Source organism: Pterocles gutturalis, unplaced genomic scaffold, assembly GCF_000699245.1.
Source record: "Pterocles gutturalis isolate BGI_N339 unplaced genomic scaffold, ASM69924v1 scaffold50529, whole genome shotgun sequence".
Lineage (NCBI taxonomy): Eukaryota > Metazoa > Chordata > Aves > Pterocliformes > Pteroclidae > Pterocles > Pterocles gutturalis.
The window spans coordinates 21,952-41,768 of NW_010130019.1; the positions used below are offsets into that span (position 1 = coordinate 21,952).

A 19,817-nucleotide genomic window follows, 5' to 3' on the forward strand; every position below is an offset into this window, starting at 1 on the left:
ACTTATTAAGTGCCCGTACGGTTTAATGTCAGGAAACAATGAAAGGTTACAGCTTCAGAAATCTCACATACTTTACTAGTTTGGGACTGGTGGGGTTTTTTTTTTTTCCTATTTTAGAATTATTTTTACTGCAAGGCCTGAAAGAACAGTAACTATTCCAAAGCACAGGCAGCGACAGATTTTTCCTTCTATAGTGTTGCATTGAAGTAAGTGCATATTTTTGAAAAAGTAGTTCCAACCTGTTCTGTAATTTCTGCCTGCTGAGTCAGCCCTCAGACACACACTCAAGTCTGTTTTGGAAGAAAATTTAGATCTAGTAGACCCACTGGGAATAGTTAAACTTTTAATTTTAAAAGGAAGGCTGCGAGAGGATTTTCTGACAGGCTTGGAAATTCATTTGTTTAGAATTGAGATTTTTTCATGGAATGGTATGTTGTAATTGACGCATTAATTCTACTCCCCTTAAACTGATCATCCTGCTTGTGAAAAAGGAAAAGATTTCTCAGACCAATGCCAACTTACCATCTTCATCCACCGTAAGGTCCACTACTTCCGCTGCATTCTGTCTCAGTGGCTGTATGACTGTGGAAATCCTACTGCGGTTCCGCTGCTCTTGAGGTCGTGCGGCATGAGAACTAGAGCTTTGTCCCCAGTGTGATCTTGTGTGTCCAAGTGCTGAACAAGACCTTAAAAAATGGTAACACCTTAAGTATTGACCTAAATTTCTCCATTATTAAATTTTTCTCCCCTCTGCTTGAGAAGTTATTTCAAGTATTTTTTTTTATTACTAGAAAAGCATTTTGTTATGTGGAAATACCCTACTACTCTGCATTTACTAGATGCGTACATTGCAAACATTACGGCCTTTACCAAGTAACATAATGGCAAATGCCCAACAGGTAGAGTTTACAGGTCTTTAAACCATGTTCCTATGAAATACATACAGGTTACTTATAAAAAATTTCCCGTGAAACCCTACAATTGCAGGCAGGCAGCAATTATATCCAATTTTGTGTCTTAACTTTGTTATCAGTAAATGAAGAGTCTCTAAATCCTATACTATCCCTATGCAGTCTGAAACAGCAGATCCATGAATGATGACAGAAGCATAAATACAATAAAAAATTGCCAACATTAAGTTCTTTTGCATGTTAACTTGTGACAAAATACTTACAGAGGATAATTTCTATACTTTAAATTTCAAAAATGTCCTCAAAGTGCAAAATCTCTGGACTTTCTCTCTTGAATATTATTTCCCCTTCTCTCCTCTAAGAACGAACACAGCTTTGTGTAACACTTAAACTTAAATGAAATGTGGCTTGAGGAGAGGAAATCATAAGCCTGTAACCATGCCTAAGGAAACAGATGGCTTTCTCTCTGGTATAACACTTCGCACCCATTCTATTCAATTCCACCATACCACACTCAAATCAAGGATGCTTTTGAATTTAAGAGGATACTGTCTTTAATTAAGGGAAGAATATTTTTACAGTATTATATTTACCAGTTCACTCTCAAACACCTTTGACAATCCAGTATTTACATAAATCAAGTGGCTCTTATTTTCCCATTTGGAAAAACAATGTACTCAGACTTCAGAAATTCAGAAGAGGAAAAGGTGAAGAAAAGGGAATGACTTCACTAAAAACAAACAAAACCCACTGCACAAATCACCATGGAACTCAGCCTGCATTTCTGTTCTGCCTGCATACTTCCCTCATCCCCATCTGTGTGACTCGCTAACAAAGATATAATATATATATATATAATACAAAGAGAAAGGAGAGGAGAAATTAGCTGTGGAATGGTAGGAGTGTCGGTGTTCACTTCACTTACAGGAACTCCATCTTCATACCAAAACCCAATGCAGTACCTACTACATCCATATTTTTTTGTTTTTCAATGTAATCTGTAAATTCAACCCTAAGAAATTTCTTTGGATTTCTTCTTGCACAAAAGAACAAGCAGACAACATGACAAAGCATCAGACTGGAGACGGAGGCCTAGCATACATCTGTACACTGAGCTAATAACCTTCAAGAGTTTTTGAATCAGGTATGATTTCAAGCAAGAGGTGCAAACAAAGGACTACTGAATTGAAAGAGTCTTAAAGTTAGAGGTCTGGGTCTTTATTTCCTTGTTATGATTACATAGGACATTACTCTGAATGACTAATGAATATGTTAGCTATATGGTGCTGCGTATATTCAGTCTGTGGCAGAGTTTGTCCACCTCTGAAGTATGTATGACCAAATTGTTTAGTCCATTTAAAGCTAATACTACTCTCAACCAGATCTTCATAGTTTTTGCTTAATCAGAAAAGGAACATTAGTGAAGGCTTCATTAGCATTTTGGTAGATACTGGCTCTCTCATCCTTCTAGCTATGAGTCGAGATGCTACACTGCTGCTTGAGACTGCAGTTGATTTTACATCAAAGATGTACTTACTCCGTGCTCTGAAAGTGGCCCTGTATCGATGGAGAAGGGAGGAGGAGGGAATAGTCATCAGTACATAACAATGTCTTGATGAAATATGGCCCACTGGGCAAAATGAAGGACATGGAGGAAGAGACTTGGATTCCTGTAATTTTCTCAAGCCCGAGACTGTGTGCAACATAAGAAAAAGGGACAAATTTCTATATGCATGTGACCAACTGCATCTCACCGGTGACCACTCAGAAAACAAGCAGAGGAGCATGAGCATCTTATGATTTCATAAGGCAAATGAAAATCAGACAAATAATTAACCAGTTCTGGTAAAAAAAGAACCAACAAAGAGGTGTAGTCAAAGTTTCTGGGTAATTTTTTTGTTTAAATTATGAGCAAGACTTTTGCATCTGCAATTCTTAGTTGTGGGATAAATTCAAAGAAACTGCAGCTTAACCATTCCTACTGCAAGTGTTTTTCCAGAGAAAAAACATTTTCACTGTGTTTGGTAGGTATCAAAATAGTTTCTACAGGAGTGAATGAAAGTAAGGAAGTGTTTTCCATGAGCACTCTCCTCCTTACTTCTCCAAGAGCAAAATGAGTGGCTATCCGCTGGACAATTTTACATTGATGCTACATGACACGTGGTTTGGGATCAAGCGGTATGTATTCATTGCTGAGCAATGGTGTCCCATTACCGCATTTTCCAGACTCCATGCCAGTTTTATCAGATCTCCTTTATCAGCTAGCAATCATCAGAGTAGGATTTCACCAACAGTGCAGAGGATGACGACAAGAAGAGGGGAAAAAAAATAATTCTTAAAGCCTATGCAATATTACACTTAAGCCAAGAGACAGTGAGGCTTAAAAGTGGCCACAAAATTGTACTATTTGCAAGGTAAGACCTGTAGAGTTACCCAGAGTCTGGCTGAAGGCACTGCAGAAAGAAACTCTCTTGCACAGCCCTAGCTCTCTAAAGCTTTTTTTCTGTCTTCTCCCCATTCAGCATTACTACCTTTTTCCTTGAGAGGATTTTCCTTCTTAGAATGTTCCATTTCTATGTTCGTTATCCGTCCCCATCTTCTCTTGCCCACAATGCATCAATAGCAGTGAAAGATGATCTCATGTCTGCTAACATGCTCCCGGTTCTACACCACAACAGATGCTTTGCCTCAACATTTTCAACACAAAACTTTTTTGTCCCTAGCTTTTCCAAGTCTAAACACAAATTTTGAGTTTCTAAGGGATCGAGGTGTGTTGTCTGGAGAAAGCTGTCTTCCTTCTTTCTTCCAGTAATTTTCTTCTCTCCCACAAAAAAACTGATATGACTGAAAGGAGGATTCAGGAAGAGACAGATTAAACACTTCATGAATTTCCTTCTTCTGATCTTCAGTACTAAAATGCCCAGTAAACTTGTATGCATATTCAACCATCAACTGACCTTCAGGCATTAGCAAATTAAATTTGTATAAAAAACCCCTCTGTATTCAAGTGCATTAATTCCTTCCAAAGTAAGTTTCGCCTGTAAATTTTAAATAAATTAAAATATTGCTATTATCTAAACATGGCCACTTGTTTAAATTTTTTTTTTTAATAATACTTTTTATCTTCCACTTAGGAAAGTAGAAAAACCAGCTTTACCATGCTTAAATATCCCAACCATAGATTCCTACCACAGCTTACATTTGGAGCCTACTAGTAGATTCATCTTTTATTTACTAAGGTCAAGATTAACACACTTCAGAATTTTAAGTTTTTTGAAATTGTCAGGTGTAAAGTCGCAACTTTCCCATAGAATGCTTTGCATAAAGACAAGTGACAGCCTCCAGAATTTAAGCAAACTTTTTCAAATTTACAATATTTTTCAATACTATTCAATTGCATTTTTGTAAGTCTATATATTACTATGGGATATCCACTGCTACTCAACTAATAACTGAGTTTTGACCAATGTGAGTGTTAGTTCTAGAGTATTCAATGTATGTAACAAGCATTAAAAAGCTTAGCTTCAGATTTCACAGAAAAAAAGCTAGCTACTATGAAGTATCAAAAGAGGCATCTTCATTTTTGCATTTCTGATTTGACTTCCTTTTTTTTCCCACTTCATCCAAAAATACCTTTTGCCTTTTAAAAAAAACCCAGTAACCTCTCTTGTCTATATATACAAGTTATAACGAGCAAAAAGTAACCATTTATTTTGCTCTCAACAGTATTCTGAGTTTGGTAAATAACCTTTATAATGTTCAGTTTGCTTACAGCATTTATATTTATAGTTTTAAACTGAACTATCATTGAGATGTCCAAGAGCTGCCTTTGCTCCTTTCATTGTAGTTGGCAAAAGTAACCTGCTTGAAACACAGGAAAACCTGCATAAGAAGAACTTTATGTTCAAAGTATAAAAGACTAGTTTAGAAGTTCCTGACATTTCAAGCTCAAGATTTGAATTTAAGACTCTTTCTCCTCATAGCAAACTTCCTGGAATTGTTTTCTTGCTGTATTTTTTTTAAAACATAGAATCATCACTTTTTCCAACACAAAACTCAGTTATTTCTTTAATCTTCTCAAAGTTTTCAGCTGAACAGTTTCAGAGTGATGTCTCTTCAACAGTTGAAAGCAAGTACAGTAAATAAAGAGCAAAACTTAATCATCATGTGATGATACAAAAAATAATCAATAATCAAATGCTTTTGACAAACCTGCATGTTAAATTCACCAGAAAGTGCCCTTGGTTCAATTTCCTTCTCACTCAAGTCACCACTAAAGACAACACTGACATTAATAAAAGCGTGGGGGGGAGATGTCGCTGTTGCCATTTTGGCTGCAGTGTTGCAGAAGGTAAGGGGAAGAAAGTAGTAATTTTTTTCAAGGCTTTTATGGCTACTACACAAAACATTTCTTACTGATGCTAGGAAGAGAGAAAGCTGTTTATTCTTTGAAAAGTATCTTATCTGTCTTTAATCAGGCTTGAATTAATGTTCTATAAGCACAATCATTTTCATCTAGCCTAATTTTTTACCCTTTAATGCTTTACGTGCAAGTTATAACAGGCTAAAGCATTAACTTGATCTAGCTGAAGTCTTTTCAAGCATATATGTTGTTTTTTAAGTTTTAATGACTATTCTCAACAAACACATTCATATGGATAAATGAACTGCTTCTAGAAACAAGTTTCTTTCTCATCACCTCAAAACAGAGTGTCTGTTGTTTCTGCAGCTTTTGGTTTCTTTTAAACAGAAGGAAATATGAAGAAAAATATTGTTGAAGAAATTAATTTTTAAAATGTTGGTTTCTCTCATGTCTCCCAACTTTCTCTTTGCTATAGATTCGGGCTGCATTTGTGAGTATGACATCCTTGGTTCCACGTGTTCATGAAATCTACATTATGCATGCAGTTGTCTTAAACATAAAATTGGTTTTTTCGATGTGATATTTATTCCAATAAAAGTGATTTTTAGAGGAAAATTTGTCTGTTATTTTAAATTTGGAACTGAATTAGTGGAAGCATTAACTATCTGATGACAGATGGAATGTTTTCATGATTTACTGCCTATTGTTCCTGTGTCATTATTTTATAAAAAATGGATAGTCATTCTTCATATTCTACAATTTTTTCTTCATGTTCACAAACATGGTAACATACGTAATAGGCAGCCAACTCCAACAGTGCCACACACATGACAATTTCAAGTTTTCTTCTTCAAGGAACTCCACTTTAATACATTCTGCAAAATCTGACCAATATGGAACAAAATTTCCAGAGAGGCATGGAAGAACAGGAAAGTATACACAGCAGCAGCTTCAAAAAAGAAGGATGCTTTCCTGAGAAATCCTCAGCTAATCCCTAGATCGTCAATGCAGCCTAAACCTGCTCTCTCTAAGATCAAACTGTACAGCTTTGCTTCCTCAAAATTCTGGTCAGCAGCTGCACTAACTACAACCACCTCAACCATTCCAGATTAGCTGAATTGTCAAGCTTTGGCAAAGCTGTAGTTTGGGGGTTTGGTTTTTGGGGGAAGGAGTTGTTGGGGTTTTTTGGTTTGGTTGTTTATAATGAAAAATGCCTACTATGCATCCTGGTTCAAGTTCTGTGACATTACCTTATAGGCTTCTAATGATATAGAGCCTTGTGACAACCTTGGAGTGAAGCAAAATTGTATTAATACAAAGAGATGCAAGTCCCACCTGCAGCTTTCACCAACTGTGACAATCTCCACTTCACTATCTGTTGAGGTGACATTTATTTCTTCATTATGAGTGACATGGGGAGTGGAGGATCCTTCAATCACCACAACATCTTCATCAATACTTCCTGATGAGGAAAAAGGAAGAAGAAAGTTTGTATACTTCATCTATCTCAGCAGCTGTCATCATAAAGAGACTATTTTTTTCCTAGACTTAAAAACAGATGTAGGTAGAGAATTTCACGGTATATGTCAAAAGTTTAGGTGCAGCTGTCAAATACATGATCTAATTACTTCAAGTAACAATTCTGCTGTAAATGTTGAGGTAAATGAAGGAGGGAGACAGACGATGGTGCGGGGCCGGAGTGGGGGGAGATAGGCAAGCTTACATTCTAGTGTGTATTGGAAGCAATTATGGCAAATTTTATTAGCTGTAACACCACCGAAATCCAGTCATTTAATATAAAACTGAAACAAACTTTCAAACTAGCAAAGCAGTGGTTTTTTACCATCAATAGCTTTATTTTTTGTTAGGTTTTCATAGGTATTAAAGCATCATGGCTAAACGGTGGCAACAGGAGAAAAATCATGCACCAATATATGTTATTTATTTCTACAACAAAATGACGATCACAAATCCACTGGTGTTTATAAACCTCTTTCCATCTACACCATCAGTGGCATTCACAATCGTACACTAGTCAGAGGAAGTTAAAATGAAACTATCAATGGTAGAAAACAACCACCAAAACCCCACAAAATCAGTTTAGAGACAAGTTTTGACAGGAAACAATTTCCACTTCAGGAATTATTAAAGTTCCAGTCCAACACCCAGACACATAGAAACATTTCTCTGCAGCTGTAATACTGACAGTAAGAAGTTTGAGCTCTCTAGAACACTTAAACTGAGCCATAGATCACTCACTATAGTAAGACCACTGAGCACAAAAGAATGAACTTACATAAATGAGCTAGAAAGCTTAGAAATAGCAAACTACCATTTTGAGATCTGCAAATTTCTTCAAGAAAATTGCTTAGAGAATTTGGTCTCAATCAAGTCAACACTTACATCCTGTATGAACTGAACTGTTCTCAGCTGTTCTACCCAATGACAAGCTAGGACAGATTATTCCCCCCAACAAGTATCAACATTTTTATATTTTGAAAAGAACAAGTTGCATTACTTCTTTTCCAATGCCCTTTGTTTCTGGTCATACTTATCCCAGAGAGACCGGCACCTGAAGACAGAAAGAGAGATGCTTCCAAATACTGGTATTCACCCAATTCTCACGACTGGAAGTAATACATGACAACATTCATTCTCAGAACTTGCATAAAAATTTTGGGAAAAACTGAAAACGTTACAGTATCTAAGAAACAAAGTCACATGCTAAAACTGAAAATACAGAGAGGCCAATCACTCAAAGTGAAAGAAAGGCAGCCAAAGTCATCATCACATTCAGAAAAATGTAAATGTCATGCTTCTGATATCTTACAAATCACAGGCAAATAAGCAACAGCTTCCTTACACAAAACTACCTTAGCTGCTTCTCAGACAAAACCAGCCAGCCAAGCAGCTGGTAAAAGGTCAGTTAGAAAAAAACCCAATTGTTTTTCCCCCATCTCTGTGCTTGTAAACGTAATTCAGAGAAGTGCGTGTTAAGTTTGAAGCACTCCTGGGAGTCCACATGTCCTCAGGTTGACTATTTATTTAAATTTATGACAGGCGCAAAAGCAGGACTATTTAGGCTTAAGTGTGACCTCACTACTTCTGAAAATAAACAGCACCTCCCTGAGGACAAAATCATACACAACGTAATTCCAGCAGGCATCGCTACTTCAATTCTGACACAAGCTTATCTCATGAGAACCAAAGGGAATTCTCACCCAAATATCTACACAATCCAGATACTTACCTTTGTCATGGTTTGAGAGTTCATTTTACTTAATCCTTTTTTTAAGCAAATCTTTAGTCAAGATGTGATTTTACAGACTGGAAAACATCAGGATGAACAGGTTTTATGACTTCCAAAACAATAAAGATTTTTAGGTAAATAGTCAAAGTTGCTATAAGTAGGATATAGCATGGATAGAGTTCAAGTGTATGCTATTTCCTACTGCTCATGCTTTCTAATAGCACCCTCCCAAGTCAAAAGCACAAACTGATTGGGTTTTCATCCCATGAAGCACTTTCCTATACAAGGAGGGAGCCAATAATACACATTTTCTTCAGAATGAAGGCATAAAAACAACTCCTCTAAACTATGTAAATATTTGTAAGGCATTTAGTAAGACTATATTACTAGGAAAAAACTATGAATATAAGTTATGATCACATACAACTGCATAGCCGCTTTTAAAAGAAGAGCTTTCAAGTGAGTTCTATCAGAAGCACAGCAAGGGGAAAAGTACATCTGTGAACTTCACTTATTTTAAGAAAATTGCAGTAGTTTGGAGAACAGTATATACAAGTTAGACCATTGGCCAATACAAACGGATTTCATTAGATTTATCTGAACAATGAAAAGTCAGCTGGACAGCAAAGCTTCAGTAACATAAGCAACACTGAAGTAATGGTCATAATCCTCATCCAGTAGCTCTTCCATAGTCAGACACTAGCCACAGGGCTAGTAGTCCTAAGACATTACTACAAGGAAGAGAACACGGCTTTTGAAGCATCACAAATAAAACCATACCAGTTTATTCTGATTTAGACAAGCTCCTGCAAAGCAGAGCAAAGGATAGTGTTAAAATAAGAAAAAGCCTCTGAAATAATCCGTCACAATGAGGTCTCGGAGGGCAATCTCCTTGACAGGCCAACAGGAATACAGGGTGCCTGTAGCACCTGAGCAGCAGCCCAGCTATCAAGAAGAGCCCTCTGAAACTTCACCAAGCCCAAGAACAAGGCATTTAAACTGGTACTAGAGCATTTCACCTACAAGGCAATTAAGAATTAAAACTGTGCCGGAACTAAAGAACTACTGAAATTTAAGATATCTTTGTGAATGTTCTGTAGTACCAAATCTGGGGAAAATTCACTTAAATCTGCCAAATGCACTTAAAATTCAAGCCTGCTGGTTTGAACTACTCCAAGCCCAACCCTAGCAAAGCCATGATGTTTTGCAGCTAACTTGAATTTTAAGAGTGCACAACCCTGTAAAGCAGAAGGAAACTTTCTTTAGCGAGATGACTGACATGCAGAAATAAAACAAATGGATTGTCAGAGGATTCTAAAAAGATTTTCTCAAGGCAATTTTGAGGCACTCATACCCCTCAAATATTTACCACATATGTAACTCTTAGCAGCCATCCAGTGAATCCAAGGCTACATGTTAGCAGTAAAAAGCTGAATGTATCTTTAAGGTGTCTACATCTTTGGATCTACATGGTAATATACTTGGTATATACACACACTTGTCAATTTCTTAAGTAGGGCATAAAACCAACAGAATTTGATATTTCAATAAATCCCAGTTCTAATGTACTGCTAAATTTACAAAATACACTAACAGCCAAGGAAAACACCACAACAAAACAACACAACAAATTCAAATCCAGAAATACACCAGACAACAAAATACTCGCACATCTTTCTTGGTACTACTTTTCACACCGTGGTCCAGCACACAGAATGTTTTATATGGTCCACCACGACAAGCTATACTTCATTTATTTGCTTTTATGCACATACCAGTCATTGACCAGTCATCTTCTGTCTGGAATGAACTTCAAGCAAATTTGATCTTACTTGAAGTATAAATATGAATACCTTACTTATCAATGTATAATCCAAACGACTGACCCCGAAAGAGAACAGCTAAACCTGCATGAGAGTGTTACTCTACTAACCCTATGCTTCTCGAAGGTAATCTCCCTGCAAGGAGAAGAGTCACTGGACTGTTGGCAGCAAAATAGTTATGCAGATATATGAGAGGTATTTTGTACTACTTTCAGCATAATACCTGTGGCTATAAAACAAACAGAAAATCATCCTCCTGCAGGTATACACTACTCTCTATTATCTCCTGAATAACAAAACACAGCAAGCAAATTATACTCTAGTTGTTTGTGACTAAATTAGCCTCTCAGCTACCAGTGAAAGGCTCATTCCACATTTAAAATGATCTGGTTAAGAACAAAACTTCTACAGAAAATTACAGCAATAATTTTGTTAGTTTCCACCAAATTTTGGTTGTCTTTTTTTTTTCCTTTACATCCACAAATAATACCTTATAGTGCATGCAAAACACCAAATTTTAGTTTGCAAGTTTCTCATATCCCAGAAATTCAGACCCATCAACAGCAGTCAGTAATTATGTTTTGTACATGACTAAGAACATGATTAACAACCAGTAATAATCAGCAACTTCTTTACAGAAGTTTCTCTGCTCTCTTTTAAAAGCCTGGTTTATGACAGAAACCTAGTGCTCAGCCAACCTCGGAAAGGACAAACTACACTGGCTGGAATCCAGATTTGAACATGCACAAAATGATAATCACCCCTTATAAAACAAAACACTCCCTCCTCCAGGCCCTGCATCACAAAGACAGTGTATCTGACAGACTAAAGTACTTTATTAAGCAAAATAATAACAACTTGTAAAAGAATATAATACCATGCAGTCCAATATTTAGATCAGGTAAAGGAGGATATTTTTTTCCCCAGAAAGCTGTAAGATTCTGTAACTGCTACGTGCTGTTGATACACCACATGCAGCTCTGGAAAGCAAGTTTTAGAATCAAATACTTTAACAATCCAGAAGTTATAGGCAAGAGACTAATCTTTGCACAGTATAACATGTGTAATATATACAGTTATATTCTGTGTACAATATATATAGTTATACTATCACTGAACCCTGAAGGATCATGGCGTAACTCAGAGATTAATCAATCATCACCACAAGCGCCCCAGCAAGGACACAACTCACACTGATAGAATATCCAAATCTATGTTTGGCCGATTGTTGTCCCTCCTGAAGGGTATTTTACATCTATTTTGCAACTAACATGAGGTTTAACTGATTTAAATATTACATGTGAGATAGTGAAGGGATTTTACTACACACAGTTTCAAATGAGTCTGACCAAGCCACAAATGAAAACAGAAGAGATTTCAAATAAGCAGTCAAGTGACAGAGATGACCGAGTTCTAAGCTTTCACTGGATCAAGGGCCTGCTGAGGTCCACATTCTCTCTGTCAGCTGCAGAAAGCAAAACTATGCGGTCAGAGTAGAAAATCCAGGCTGCAACCTTTAACTGAAACCTCTTACACCAAGCATCATCCACAGCAATGTTCCAGATGTCAGAGAGCACTGTCTTGTCTGTTCATTGCTCACTGACAGCTGCCAGTAAGTGTGTCTAATCCCTGTTTGAACTCACTGGTACTACGTGCCTTTGCAGCACCTTGTGCTGGTGAGTCCAAGATATTCTCTGGATAGTAATTCAGCTTTAAATGGATAAAATAATAATATCTTACTAGTGTTAAAGAGTACTCCCTTCTTCAGCTTTCAAACTTCTTGAACCAGGTGTGACCAATACCCCCCGCTCCCAGCCCTGGTAATATGGTTAAGCATAACTAACGTCATTTTATGAGACAAGCAGCCATTCTCTGTGACCAAGCAGGTCATATATTCACTCCCTTTCCACTCCTTCTCAGGCTTTGAAGGTCCTGTGAACCAAGCAGACAAACCAAACAGATTTCTTCTTCCCCTCCCTATCATCCTCAAGATTCCTGGGCACTAGGATGATCACTCCCTTCCTTGCTGGCCTTGAAGGTCCCAGGCACCCTGCCAACCAGGTGTTGTTGATGACCCCGTCACAGAACAGGGAAGCATACCAGCACACAGAGCACCGTCTATAAAATCAAGTAGTTACAAGTCCTGAGTGGGAACCTTGACCAGAACTGCTGCTGGACAGTGAGAGCCGTGACGCCCACTTTGTCCAAGGATTGAGTGACTCCTGTTCTTTTGTATGATTTTTGTATCTAGATTATGATTCTTATACTGGTACAGCAAAACACATTGAGATTTGACCCGATCTGCAGAGGGTTCAGGTGATTAGAAATTATAAATTAAGTTGTATAAGTTCCGTATTATGCTACTTATACATTGTACTATATTGATTCTGCTTGTAGAAATCCTGTGCCATTCTGATCATAAGTTGTGCTATACTAATCACAGTATCCTGCTAAAAATACCAAGACAAATTGTAAACATGATTTAATGCTCGCATCACTCGGCCAAGGATCCCTAAATGAACCTTAGTGTTCAGTGACACTAGGTTAGAAGACAACAATTTTTCTGTATCCAAGACTTACATGTAATAGACTTTCCAACAGCTGTGCATAATGGCAGAAATTTTCAAAAACATACAGATTGCTTAGGGGCCTGCACCCTGGTGGAAAAGACAGGCAACAACCAGAGTTTATGGGATCTTGTCCAACTGTGAGCCATGCTAATATGGGCTAATCCAAAACTCTGATAGTTCTTAACCAAGCACATAAGTCTTAGTCCTATCAGCAATGCCAATTCTAGAAGTCGCATATTTTCAACACAGAAAGCTGCAGCAGCTACAGGTAAGTACTGAAGTGAATGCCCCACTAACTTTTATTACTGTAGCTATTTAAAGCTCCAATTCACAGCAGGCAGATATAGCAACAATGGTTAATGCCAGCTGCTCACAAAGCCAGGTGCTTCTTTCCTCACTGCTTCCCAGATCTTCTCCAGCCCCCCTCTACGAAGAGGCACAGCAGAAAGGATATGTATTTGCTTCCTTGTCCACTAATGTTATTGAGATCAAAGCTCTGAATTATGAGCTGCATCGGTTACTGTGAGAAAAGGAGTGCACGCTAGAGTTTTAGGAGGGATTAAGTTACTGAAAAATAATCAACTCTAACAACAGGCAGCTCATTTCCCCTTAATACATGTTTATCTTGAACCTGTTAAAATAATCTGAACATAAGCAGTATGTTTAATATTTTCACTAGCCTCTGGTTTTTAAAATATCAGATGTCTATATCCAAAGTTTTTGGGAGACAGACAACAAATATGTTAGAGGAATCAAGAGGATGGTAGTGAATAAACTCAGTCTTACCATTCTAAGCAGCTCTGAACAAGAACTGGAGCATCTTCTCATCAGTACTACACTCTAAGGAAAGAGGCAAAGCCTGTCTAGCACTAGCTGCTCAAAAATATAAAGTAACATGTCAGACCCTGAAGGAAATTTAAGTGCTATTAAGTGAACAATTTATGACAATGCAAAATTTTAACCAGCTTTTTTTATAACACCACTTTCCCATTTCCAAGGGTTCAGCTTTACTGACAAATCAGAGTATGTGAGGCTAACAACTTGTTCCAATTTCAGCCGTTGCTAGATTTCCCTCCGTAGATTGGCTGTCTCCAGATGGCACCCCAGCCCTTTAAATACAAGCTGAAAATACAGTATCTGCACAAGCGTATCAGAAAATTTGCATGACAACATTACAGAGATACAATTACAGGAACAGTTACAATTTTTCCACCTTTAACAAGGAAAGTCAAAAGAGGATTATCTCTATAGGTGTGTATACAGGTCCTCTGAGGGTTAGAGAAAAGTTTCTGAGTGACCTAAACAAAACACAGAATTAAAATTTGCATTTCACAGCCAAAATGTTGCTGCTTGCTGTCATTTTAACTGTAAGCCCAGTAGTTATATTAAAACCAACTGATCAACATTCAGATTAGAATATATATCCCTGAAAGCACCTGCACCTTCAACTGGAACTGTATCATTAAACTATACATAGTTGTTTTTAACATTGTCCTTACACCCCCCACTCTCCTCCGTCTCCTGAATGAGCTTTACCTGGTCATCCCAGATTTAATGAGGACAACTACCTTTTATGGCAAACAGTTGGTTAAACAATAAAATCTATTCCCAGGTGTCAGGATTTTGTACTTGTTCAATGCTCTCCCACTCCCAATGCATGAAGTTTCACCAGAAAACCAGCTGAAGCCCTGACAGAAAAGGAAATGGAAGAAAAACCCTACCCAGTGTTGTTTGGGGGTTTTTCTGGTAAAGATTTTGTAAAAGGTTTTGGTAAAAAAGAAAAAGAACAAAACACACCAAACAAAAAACCCACACATATCTCCATTCATATAATTTTCCAAAAATAGACAAGTTAGTTTTATTAACTACAACAACTAGCCTACTAAACACTTATTAGATTGAAAAGATCTGTTACTTTTAATTTCTTGCAATAATCAGAAAGAAACATTTTCCAGAACAGTATAAAAAAATTAAATTTACTGGTTCTTTAAATGCATTGTATCTTTAGACAAACATCAGCATTCAAAGCAATATTTTGTGACATATCCTTAACACAGATTGCTATTAAGTAGGCTCTAAGACTAATCACATCATTTTGATGCCTGCTTATTAAAAATTCAGTTATTACCATATCTTTTTAAATTGTATTTTCTGCCCTGATTATTATTATTCTCCTTCTTTCTTAAGTCTATCCTCCGGTATTTTTATATATATGCTGCAGGCCTCATATTAGTCTTAGAAGTTCTTTGTCCTTCAGTATATTCTGTAGTTTCAAGCAAATGCATACATTACCTTCACATGCCAATCTAGAGCAAAAGAAATTCTTCCCTAATATTAACAGGCTAGTGTAGGATTACTAGCAATACAATCCTTTCCCCATGTAGCAACACCATCATGCGTGCCCACTGCACAGAGAAGCTGCATAGCTCTTTTTCCAGCTGGCCCCACTTCTGTCCCAATTAATAACTGGAAATGCCTTATGTAACAGCAGAAAGCTACAGAAAGTGTTAATCACACTTTTATCTTACTAAAAATAGGACACTTATACAGAAAGTCTGCTCAACTTCTCTTTTTATCTGCTATGTAAATAAAGTGTTCAAACCTTCCCATCAATACATATTTGCACTGGAAATAACCCACAGTTATTCACACACTCTAAACCAGAATTACTTCTCAGCTCACTGCAAGTGTCAGCCCAAGTAAAGCCACCACGGTACACATTCTTTAAAGGATACCTTATTTCAGTTACAACTGATGTCACTATTTTAATGTAAAATGAACTGGTGGAGAGCTAACAGATTTGTCATTCATGACATGACAATAAACAGAACTTCATAAATTAATTAAATGTGCTTTTCAAGTAGTACAAAAATTAATGCACTTTTCCACATAACTAGATGAAACAAACTGCAGTCTTCCTACCATCAAAACAATATCAGACTGAATCACTGAATTATCAGAAGTTACCTGAACAGCCTCAATAGTCACTGATCATTACATAAATTTTTAAAGAGATTTCTCTCCAAAAAGATTCTTTCAAAATGTCTACAGAAAGCCTCACTATGGAAATGCCTCTTCTATACTTCAAGAGAAATAAAAGCGCAGAAGTGATATTAATTGAATTTGTGCGAAACGAGGGCAGTAGGTTTTAACACTTCAAGTAGACTAAAAACAAAAAATTGTAAATTCTCTCTTTAAATACATTGATCATGGTTAGAAATAGATGGTCGCCTAAGAAGCCACATTCTACATTTTCTCATCCATACACTGCCGCACGGTGCTGTGTGGAAAGAGAGTTGTTAATTGTCCTACATCATTGTACAGTTACACGAAACTCCATCCTCTCTGAAAATGAGGAGAAACTCTTAACCTGAAAACACAAGTGTTAACACAGTAGTTTCCCCAAATGGTTTTTAATATTAATATATGTATATCCCCATATATTTTTACAAATCGTACCCTTCAATAGGCTTGAACATGTGTCTCAAACATAACATTTTTAGGCTGAAAAAAATTAGATTTCTGCCCCACAAATATGCATGAAGATAATGATGGCTGTGCAATAATTCTTCTGCTTCAGAGTTATTTATGCAGCCCTAGCACTGCATAAGTAAGATTTTTGCATTACAAATTTTACTTCTTGTATCTAAAGAGTACATTAAAGAACAAGACACAAATTATTTCCTGTTGCAATGGATAACAAGCAATAATCTAGTCTCTAGTACTCTGGTTCTGTTCAAGCATAAATCCTGCCATAACATGAACATACACTTTTTTTTTTTAGACTTGTCCTTGTATTTGCACTCATTTTTTCTCAGAGGAATGACTTAAGCACAGTCTTAGAGGAATTTCAGCGCAGTCTGAAATATGGTTTCACTTTCTAAAACACATTTGTCACTATCCAAAACACATGGTTGCACAGATTAACACTGTGCTGTGTTCTGTGTGTCTACTTCCCCACGCTCTCCAAAAAACTAAAATGATTAACAGAAGACACAACCACAACACTGAACATTATTGTTCCAGTTTTGGGACTGCCTTTCACTTGGCAAATTTAAGACTGAAGGAAGCCCAAAAAAACTGGTAGATGGAAGAAGAAAAAAAAAAAAAAAAAAAAAAAAAAAAAAAAAGAAAGAACCAGCACACAACACCCAAACACCCTAACAAAAAAAAAAAACCCAAAACACTCACCAAAAAAACCCCCCTCAAATGTTTCAGCACACCCTCAAATCCATATTAGACAGACATACTGGGTAAACAGCTATATAAACCAACTGCAAGATTATTGCATTGAGTTTATCCAGCTAAAAGATCTGGTATATATACAGTACTTTGCTTTCCACAATTTCAGGCCCTAGAATTTTCTCTTATTATTGCAATACTAAAGGTACCTTCAACTGAATCCTATTTCAGGCTCTTATCACAATGACCAATTTTTTTTTTCTTCTCATAGTTTTTTTTAAACTGTCAAGTTGTTAATTATGTATTAGCAGATGTTTCTACATTCTGAAACCAGACAGAATTGTTATTCCCATCATCAGTTAACAAAGCCATAATAGCTAAAGTTTTTAATGTAATTCAACAGCCAAAAAACCCCCAAACCAACCCCCAAAAAACAAATCTAGCAACTCCACAGCGTGTGACTAATCTCAGCAACCTCCCAGTACATTGTTTAGAAACCACTACTTTTACCTTTTCCGTTAAAGATTCTAGATTTGTTGTAATTTTACTGGAAGCTCTGAATGTGCTTTGCCCATCAAGAATTTTCGGTGTAATGTTCACATTACTTGCAATAAGTGTATTTGTAGTACAACTTCTATACAAACACAAAAACAACTGTTCCAAAGCACTTATAAAAAAAAGCATATTGTACATGATGAAAGCTCATTAATAAAAAGTACCTCAAGAATTTAGTTTTACCTGAAGGAACAGGTGTACTGCTCTGGTGGTTTTCACCAGCTGACACACATAAGTCTTCCTCCCCTTCAGTAGATGAACCGGAAGAAGATTCACTACTGAGATCATTCTCACTGGAACTGCTAGAGCTGGTTAGTAAAGCGTACTTTCTTCGAGCTAACACTTCCCGCTTTTTCCTCTGCATTAAAATTCTTTCTTTTTGGTTCTGTGTCCGCTGTGACGAATTTGTTTTCACAAATCTCTTCCTATATGGAAGTCTTCTTACAGGACTGCTGTGAATACAGGGCCTTTTTGTTAATAACCCAGATTCAGAGTCTGCCTCAGTCCGAGGCCGCTTTTGGGACCTTACACTATGAGTTCTACTTGTAGTATTCAACACTGCCTGAGGGTGTCTTACAGGACCATCTTTTTCTTCATCAGATGTCACCGTGTCAGAGTCTCCAAAGTGTAGGCTAGATGAAGGTGAAGAGATACATTCACTAAAAGAAGAATCATTGTCTTCACTCTGTGTTTCTAGACACTGTCTTAATGCTGAAATTCCTTGGTTTTCTTTATGAGGACAAGTTTGAGTATATGAAGGACCAGCCTGCTGGCTCTTGCGTTTTCTTCGCACCACAATACTTTTGTCTTGGTCTGTCCGGTCGCCATCCATGTCCTTCTGCTTTTGAGAATCACCACATAAGTGAGAGAACTCATTCCCTACTTTACCAGCAATCATCTCAACTTCTGCAGTGAAGCTTTTGGCTGCCCCAACAGGCTCAGGGTTCAAGATCCCCTTCAGACTCTCCTCTTTCTTTGGTGCATCAGAAGGAACTCCACTTTTCATATCCACTTTTAGGGTATAAACTATATTACATTCAGGAGTCCATTTAGACATGGAAAGTTTTAAGAAAGGCCTATAAATAAAAATAGATACGCATCAAGAAAAAGCAGCAGCAGATTTTTTGAGAGCAAAATTGAAATAAGGGAAAAGCCATTTACTGCTAAGACTAACCCCCCAGTGTGAGAAGCAAAACAACAGTAACTGAAATACAACTGTTTTATCATATTAAGAATACTGCTTGAAAGTGTAGTTTTTAATTAAGACTGAACTCTTGTAACTTGCATTAAAGGGAAGTTCTTATAGTCAGTGAAAAGATTATCACTTTCACAGAGCAAATATTGATGTATGTTGCCTGAAAAATGTCTGGACAATGTCTGTTTTACCAGTGCTTAACCATGACAGTTTTACAGGTTACTGCTGAGATAACTTTCAACTAAATAGCTCCAATAGCCATCACCTCAACTGCATGCTTAAATAAAGCCTGCATCTTCCCCCATAGCTATATATACCCATAGTAAATACCTTGAACACAATATATGGTACAGTATGGTTACAACTGAGCTGGAAAAATCAGCTATTTAGAATTCATGGTTCTTTTCCAACATGAAAAGTAATAAGACAGGAGAGATTTTGAACCTTCTTATTTTGGGGTAAAGTCATAGAAATACTTTTATTACCTAGAGTTTCTTTAAAAAAAAAACCCCAAACCACACATTAATAGTACAGAGTAGTGTACAAAGCTATTTTCAGTCCATGTACTTTTGACTCTATCCTGCAACAGAAACTGAACATAGCATATCAGACATTCCCTTAATATTGGTAACAGGCAAGTTCCCCTCCCTGTCAAAATACTAGGCTGTCAACATACAACAATACAACATCAGCCTCAAAGACCACCTCAAATAAAAACTTGTGTACTGGAAGACCACCAAGAGACACAAGCAACAGTAACCTCAATAATATATTCACCTTCAACTTGCTTCATCCAATATCTCTCTGCCTTCTGTATAAATTCCCAAAAGAAAGAGACAAAGAACAGGACAGGTTCTTAGTTTCACTTCATCAAAGCACAATTCACAGTAGGAGATATTTCCTATTTTCAACTGTTAAACGGAAAACTGTTGCATCCTGGACAATATATATATTGATATATAATATAT

The 19,817-nt window shown here is 36.9% G+C and overlaps 1 protein-coding gene across 3 annotated transcripts in view; it reads right to left on the bottom strand.

Annotated features, from left to right (window-relative positions):
- The window catches only part of RNF111 (ring finger protein 111), a 37,945-nt gene extending 19,234 nt beyond the window's left edge, over window positions 1-18,711 (bottom strand). For all 3 annotated transcript variants that reach the window (XM_010080073.1, XM_010080075.1, XM_010080074.1), the window contains exons 1-3: window positions 17,838-18,711; window positions 6,610-6,736; window positions 523-686 (exon numbers count right to left, since the gene is read on the bottom strand). In XM_010080073.1, the coding sequence (XP_010078375.1) occupies window positions 523-686; window positions 6,610-6,736; window positions 17,838-18,711 (1,165 nt within the window). The remainder of the gene's footprint in view (window positions 1-522; window positions 687-6,609; window positions 6,737-17,837) is intronic.
- Window positions 18,712-19,817: the final 1,106 nt, after the last annotated feature.